At 42.5% G+C, this 7500-nt stretch overlaps 2 protein-coding genes across 2 annotated transcripts in view; both read left to right on the top strand.

Moving 5' to 3' along the window:
* Positions 1-351: 351 nt before the first annotated feature.
* Positions 352-2127, top strand: LOC138002105 (adhesion G protein-coupled receptor E2-like). The gene is made up of 5 exons (XM_068848197.1): positions 352-479; positions 663-782; positions 965-1084; positions 1265-1384; positions 1931-2127. The coding sequence occupies exons 1-5, from the start codon at positions 419-421 to the stop codon at positions 2125-2127; spliced, it is 618 nt and encodes a 205-aa protein (XP_068704298.1). The 5' UTR covers positions 352-418.
* A 154-nt stretch (positions 2128-2281) lies between these two features.
* LOC138002104 (adhesion G protein-coupled receptor E2-like) overlaps positions 2282-7500 on the top strand; it is a 6184-nt gene continuing 965 nt past the window's right edge. The window contains exons 1-7 of the mRNA XM_068848196.1: positions 2282-2363; positions 2527-2646; positions 2839-2958; positions 3126-3245; positions 3585-3704; positions 3873-3992; positions 7282-7500. The exon at positions 7282-7500 is cut by the window's right edge and continues 965 nt beyond it. Of these exons, the coding sequence (XP_068704297.1) occupies positions 2282-2363; positions 2527-2646; positions 2839-2958; positions 3126-3245; positions 3585-3704; positions 3873-3992; positions 7282-7500 (901 nt within the window). The remainder of the gene's footprint in view (positions 2364-2526; positions 2647-2838; positions 2959-3125; positions 3246-3584; positions 3705-3872; positions 3993-7281) is intronic.

Genomic DNA, 7500 nt, shown 5'->3' with positions numbered 1-7500 from the left:
TGAACGTGTGAACCAAAGGGCCTGTGCTGGCACGACTTCTGGGTGACCCCGTGAATGGTCTTAATGACCCCGACTTGAAACAAATTGACTGGAACGCTGCAGTTAAATACCACCCAACTCAGTCCCTTCTGTTTTTGAGTAACACGTACCACAGGCAATCCAGTGTACGCTCATGGAGCGTCTAGTTAAGACATTATCTAGACTGATGCTGACAATTTGGGTTTTCTACGCTTTCGGTGCCCTTTAGTCACGTGATGTTTTGCCTCGACCTCTTGGTCGTCGCCATGTTGTTTTGGTTTAAGATAATAATTTGAAAGTGCAGTCCTCTAGCCCGCTTTGTTATGTTCATTTGGTTCCAGACATTGACGAGTGTTCATCTGAAGAAAAGTGTCACGTGAATGCCACATGTATCAATACCATGGGAAATTACACTTGCACTTGCAATAGTGGATATCAAGGAGACGGAAGAAACTGCACAGGTAAAATCCAAAACGTCTAATGAAGGTATAATCGCGACTGATGCTGACAGTTTCATTTTGAACGTCTTAAATGCCCATTAATTACCTGATGTTTTCGCGCCCGTGGACCTTGTCCTCGTCGCCTTATTGTTTTCTTTGAAGTGCATTCGTCGAGTTCGCCTTTATGTGTTCATTTCGTTTCAGATATTGATGAGTGTTCATCTCAAAACGAGTGTGACGTGAATGCCGGATGTACCAATATCATAGGATCTTACAATTGCACTTGCAAAAAAGGATATGAAGGAGACGGAAGAAACTGCTCAGGTAAAGTCCAATCTAATGAACGAATTATCACGACCAATGTTGACAGTTTTGGTTTGCACGCCATTCATGGTACCTATTAGTCACGTGTTGTTTTGGCACTTATCGACCTCGTGGTCGTCGTCATCTTGTTTTGTTTGGACTGCATGCCTCGACTTTGCCTTGTTGTGTTCATTTGGTTCTAGACATTGACGAGTGTTCATCTGAAAACATATGCCACGTGAATGCCACATGTACGAATACCAGAGGATCTTACAATTGTTCTTGCAAAAAGGGATATGGAGGAGACGGAAGAACCTGCTCAGGTAATTCCAGTCTAATGAGGGTATTATCGCGAATGATCCTTACAGTTGTGTTTTGCACGCCTTGCGTGCCCATGAGTCACGTGATTTTTTGGCACTCGTCGATCTCGTAGTTGTTGCCATGTTGTGTTATTTGGAGTACAGCCTCCTCAATATTGCTTTGGTATGTTCATTTGGTTCCAGACATTGACGAGTGTTCATCTGAAAACGAGTGCAACATGGATGCCACCTGTACGAATACCATAGGATCTTACAATTGCACGTGCAAAAAGGGATATCAAGGAGATGGAAGAAACTGCTCAGGTAAAGTGCAGTGTAATGAAGATATTAGGGACCTTTAAATTCCAGGACGAAGACGAGAACGAGTACGATATTTGACTGCTCGTTAATAGCGAAACTACTTAGACAATTTATAACCCGGACGATTCATTTTACTGTTTTTGAGCAGCGTAACTTGATCAGTTATTCTTATTTCCAGTAATTTAGCCCTTTCTCTTGTCGAAAAATGCCCAAACTGCTACCGTGTTGGTGACTTGTTTTCATAGGCCGACATTCTTGTTAAACCTTGTACTAAAATGACGAGGGTGACACGTTTTTCCCGCCAAAATGACGTTAAATTGCGCGCGCTCATTCTTGTTCTATGAGAAAGTCTTGTACTCATAGTCGTTCTCATCGTTGAATGTGAAGCTCTCTATTATCGCCACTGATGCCGACAGTTTTGTTTTGCACGCCTTGCGTGCCCATTAGTCAAATGAACGTTTGGCAACCTCGACCTCGTGGTCATTGCCATGTTGTCTTGTTTGAAAAGGCACTCCTCGACCTGGCTTTGTTGTGTTCATTTGTTTCCAGACATTGACGAGTGTTCATCTGAAAACGAGTGCCACGTGAATGCAACCTGTACAAATAACATAGGATCTTACAATTGCACATGCAAAAATGGATATCAAGGTGATGGAAGAAATTGCTCAGGTAAAGTCCAGTCTAATCAAGGTATTATCGCCGCAGCTGCTGATAGTTTTGTTTTGCTCGGCTTGCGTGCTCATTAGTCATGTGATGTTTTGGCAGGTCGACCTCTTGGTCATCGCCATGTTGTTTCCTTTTTTGAAATCGAGTTCGCTTTGTTATGTTCATTTGGTTCCAGACATTGACGAGTGTTTATCTGAAAACAACTGTCGCGTTAATGCCACCTGTACAAATACCATGGGATCTTACAATTGCACTTGCAAAAAAGGATATGGAGGAGACGGAGGAGGTTGCCCAGGTAAAGTCCAGTCTAATGAAGGTATTACCACGACTCATGCTGACAGTTTTGTTATGCACACCTTGAGTGCCAGTTAGTCAAGTGATGTTTTCGCACACACAGACCTTGTATGTTGTCGTCGCCGTGTTGCTTTGTTTGAAAGTTAAGTCCACGAGTTGGTTTTGTCATGTTCATTTGGTTCCAGACATTGACGAGTGTTCATCTGAAAACGAGTGCCACGTGAATGCCGCCTGTACGAATATCATAGGATCTTACAATTGCACATGCAAAAAGGGATATGAAGGAGATGGAAGAAACTGCTCAGGTAAAAGTCCAGTCTTATCAAGGTATGATAGCGACTGGTGCTGACAGTTTTGTTATGCACCGCTCGCGTGCCCATTTGTCACGTGATCTTTTGACACGTCGACCTGTTGGTCGTCGCCATGATGTTTTGTTTGGAATAAAAGTTTGGAAGTGCAGTCCTCGAGTTCGCTTTTTTGTGTTCATTTGGTTCCAGACATTGACGAGTGTTCATCTGAAAACGAGTGCCACGTGAATGCCAGATGTACCAATATAATAGGATCTTACAATTGCACTTGCAAAAAAGGATATGGAGGAGACGGAAGAAACTGCTCAGGTAAAGTCCAATCTATTGAAGGCATTATCCTGACTGATGCTGACAGTTTTCTTGTGCACAGTTTTCGCGTGATGTTTTCGAACTTACCGACCTTGTTGTCGTCGCCATTTGTTTTTGTTTGAAAGTGAAGTCCTCGAGTTGGTTTTGTTATGTTTCTTTGGTTCCAGACATTGACGAGTGTTCATCTGAAAACGATTGTGACGTAAATGCCATATGTGTGAATACGAGAGGATCTTACAATTGCAGTTGCAAAAGAGGATATCAAGGAGACGGAAGAAACTGCTCAGGTAAAGTGCAGGCCCAGTTGTTCAAAAGGTGAATAGCGTTATCCACCGGATAAATCAGTATCCATTGGATAGCGCAATTGGCTTCACTAATACTTGTCCACTGTATAGCGATCTATCCGGTGGATAGCGCTATCCATCTTTTGAACAACTGGGGCCAGTGTAATAATGATGTTATGGTGACTGAAGCTGACAATTTTGTTTTTGCACGCCTTGGGTGCCTTTTTGTCACGTGATGTTTTGGCAGGTCGACCTCTTAATCGTCCCCATGCTGTTTTGGTGGGAATAAGACTTTGAAAGTTCAGTCCTCGAGCTTTCTTTGTTATGTTCATTTGGTTCCAGACATTGACGAGTGTTCATCTGAAAAAGAGTGTCACGTGAATGCCACATGCATCAATACCATGGGAAATTACACTTGCACTTGCAATGGTGGATATCAAGGAGACGGAAGAAACTGCACAGGTAAAATCCAAAACGTCTAATGCAGGTATTATCGCGGCTGATGCTGACAGTTTTGTTTTGCATTAATCCCGTGATGTTCTCGGGCACATCCACGTTGTTCTCGTCGCCATGTTGTTTTCTTTGAATTGCATTCGTCGAGTTCGCTTTTTTGTGTTCCTTTCGTTTCAGATATTGATGAGTGTTCGTCTGATAACGAGTGCAACATGAATGCCACATGTACGAATATCATAGGATCTTACAATTGCACGTGCAAAAAGGGATATCAAGGAGATGGAAGAAACTGCTCAGGTAGGGTTTAGTCTAATGAAAGTACTATTGCGACTGCTGACAGCTTTGTTTTGCATGTCTTTCCCATTGGCACATGTCGACCTCGTCGCAATGTTGTTTTGCATTGCTGTGTTTATTTGGTTTATTTTAGCGAAGCAAAATAATAGGGCATTTACATGATGACGCCATTTGACTACAAGTACCAGAATCTTTCAGGTTTTTCTTTTTTAATGCTAATTAGATCTATTGTTCTTTTTTACCAACAGGGAATACAAAATTTAAGTAGAAAAAGAAAAACGAACAGAATTCTGGCAGTTGTAGTCAAATGACGCCATCGTGAAAGTTGCCTATTGCAATAAATACTTTTGGATTTCTCCCATATAAGTTTTCCTCTAGGTTACTCGGCTATAAAATTACCTTTGAAGAAAGCGAGAGTTGAGCAGCTAGCATTGTCCGCCGAGTATATATGTCTTTGGCTCGTTATCAAAGCTGAAAGGCTTAGGATTTGAGATTTAACAAAGTTTAACAAGTTCTTTTGAAGTCAATTTCACTGGTATGTCAATAAAATGAAATGAAATGTAAGAAAGCGATTCCCTTGTAGGTGACTGAGACAATGTGCTCGTTAACCCAAATTACTATTTATAAGCTTAAATTTTCAAGTTTACAAGCGAAAAAAAAAATTATTCCTTTATCATATCATCCGTCTATCCGTCTATCCTGTTTAGCAATCTGTCGAAGTGTTTCAAATTGTCTCATACGATGAAAAAGCAAAAACAATTCTACGAAGAGAGCACGGTTACCACAGGGCTGGCGCTCTTAGCTCAGAGTGAGGAAAAACCAACATGGCCCACAAAAATATTAGGATTTTTTATGGGAATTCCGATATAAGAATGAAAGGGATACTTAGGCCCTGTTTACAAGCAGGTAGGGTAACCCTAGTGCTAGGGTTACCCTAGCAGGAGCGTTACCCTAGCAGTCACACATTTCTTCTTTTTTTCAACGACCTGTTTACAAGGCAGCTAGGGTTACCCTGGCGCTAGGGTAAGCCTATGTGAGTCCTAGGGTTACCCGAGCTCTAGGGTAACCCTAGCTGCCTTGTAAACGCTCTGCTAGGGACAACTCGCCTACCCGGGACAATGTTTTAGCGGTTTCCATTGTGTTTGTGATTCTGGCGGTTACCAAGCATGCAAAGTTGTCTCGGGTGGTAGGGTATCCCTACGTGTGAAATTTTGCTTGTAAACCCGGGCTATGTTTGACCCTCCCGCTAGGGTAACTCTAGCTGTAGGGTTACCCTAGCTGCTTGTAAACAGGGCCTTATATGAAAAAACTCTCAATCAAAAGCCGTTGTGGGTAGCTTACTTCCAATGTGTTTTTTTTTTTTTCCAGATTCAACGCGATAAACATTGATCTTTCATTTCGACCCACCATTAACGAAATACAGCCGCCCTGCGAGCGACCTCAGGCTGTAGTTTCATTTGGTCGAAAGGAAAAACCTTCGAAAATGTGCTTGTAACCCTGCACTCTTAAAAAACTGAGCTCTACCTCAGTTTTCTAGGCGGGCTACGGGGTTAAGTTTTTTTATCTGAATTCTCATACAAATCCTTTTATTTTTGTCGGCCATGTTGGCTTTTCCTCAAACTGAGTTGAGGGCGCCTGTGGGTCACCAGATGGCAATCTTCACGAATTTCAATTTCAATTAAGGTCGTTTCTACTCATCCTTGCTCCTAAAGGTTTTTCTAACAAGGAATTTGACCGAAGGGTTCCTGGATTCCACTTTTAGCTAAACGGCAGAATGCCCGGCCATTTATTTGCATATGAATGGCGTATGTGTGTACTGTTATGCCTCGTTCTTGGTAGACTTTCATATACCGGACTAAAATGGAGCTCGAAAAAAGAACCATTGTTATACGCGATTAGGTATTGTCATATTGGTTTTGTTCTTTTGTTTTAATATGGACATCAATTATTTCCGATCCGGTATATAAAAGACGAATCCTCGTCCTTCGAACGATGCCGCGACTCGACAAGGACACATTTGTGGCCGGGTATTTTGCAGTTACTCCACAACCAGACGAAACATAGGATAAAGCTGAAGACCTGTTTTACACTTACCTCATCATTAAGAGGATTCCATGGTCACCGTGGCCTCCGGCTAAAACATTCAGGAGTTTAGGAAACCATGACGGCTACTACTGAGGCAATGAGCGAGGCAAGCAATTCCATTCTTGGATTAAAGAGAAACAACACGGCGTAATAAGGCCCAATAATACGAGCAACATTTTTTGTGCAACTTGTCGCGCAAGAATGTTGCATTGCAAGTGAAGATGGTTTGTTGCCACCTGCTTAGCGCAACAAATGTTTGTGTTGCAAACAGTAGAAACATAATTCTTTTTTGCGTAAGGAGGTGGTAATACGCGCAACAAACCATCTCAACTTGCAACGCAACATTGTTGCGCGACAAGTTTCACGAAAAATGTTGCTCGTATTATTGGGCCTTACGCCGAGTTGTTTCTCTTTAATCCAAGAATGGAATTGCTTGCCTCGCTCATTGCCTCAGTAGCCGTCATGGTTTCCTAAACTCCCGAAAGTTTTAGCCACGACTAGTTGAACGCGAAATGTTTTCTGTATTACTGGGCCTGTAAGAGCCAATTTTACGAATAAAGGCCCAGGAAAACGGTTTCAACATTAGCTTCAACATCCGTTCGATTTTGTTGAACAGCGATTTTGAAACTTTCCTTCTACAACCATTCAACATTTCTTTTGTTTTCGAAAATGTTGAATGAGGTTGAAGCCATTTACACCCCCCCCCCCCCCCTTCCTCTTTCAATCGATCGATCTCTCCGTGACGTTACAAGTCCGTATCCATAGTAACAACCGCGGCTGCAGCCTGGGACTGCATACCAGGCCTCTCGTGAAGCTTGTTGAATCAAATGGTGATGATGTGTTGAAATCGTTTGCCCATCCCCAGCAGTCAACATCGTCCAACATCATTCAACAAAAGCGAACGGATTTTCTTTAGGACTTGACGACAACTTCATCATACAATAGTGAACTTTTCATTCTCCACCCTTACTTCAAAACAGTTCGTGGAAATTTAGTTCTACGATACTTTGCCCGTATTCTAAATGGGTGAACAAGATGGAGCACCCGCGAAAATGAGTTATCGCAAAGTTATCTTTTGAAGTGGTGTTTTGATTGCCTTAGAAGTCATCGTTCCTTTAACTTCCTACTGACCAGAGAGCGAGGATTGGGCTGAGGAGGAGAGAGGAGGAATTGGCTTCTGTAATATTCGTTTCCTTCAATTATTTAGGATTTAGGGCCGTGTTTACGACTCTTGGTGTAAGTGGGAGACTGGGTCCAACTTCAATTGGCAGTTATTACAGAGGCAAAGACCATGACAGTCAAGTTACAGTGGTCAGCGGTGTACAGCGGTGGACAGTTCCGTTCACTGGTGACTACCGAATTGAAGCAATTGGAGCTGCCGGGGGGTACGATACATTCCCCAATAGTCAACAGTATCGGGGAAGAG

Source organism: Montipora foliosa, chromosome 5 (assembly GCF_036669935.1).
Source record: "Montipora foliosa isolate CH-2021 chromosome 5, ASM3666993v2, whole genome shotgun sequence".
In the NCBI taxonomy this organism is placed as follows: Eukaryota; Metazoa; Cnidaria; class Anthozoa; order Scleractinia; family Acroporidae; genus Montipora; species Montipora foliosa.
The sequence above is the reverse complement of the archived record's forward strand: the minus strand, read 5'-3'. Positions and strand labels throughout refer to the sequence as shown.

Bases quoted from the DNA above. Each gene is read 5' to 3' on its own strand.
- LOC138002105 (XM_068848197.1), top strand. From the start codon at position 419: ATGGGAAATTACACTTGCACTTGCAATAGTGGATATCAAGGAGACGGA. The intron at 783-964 runs GTAAAGTCCAAT...ATTTGGTTCTAG, and splicing joins AGACGGAAGAAACTGCTCAG to ACATTGACGAGTGTTCATCT. The intron at 1,085-1,264 runs GTAATTCCAGTC...ATTTGGTTCCAG, and splicing joins AGACGGAAGAACCTGCTCAG to ACATTGACGAGTGTTCATCT.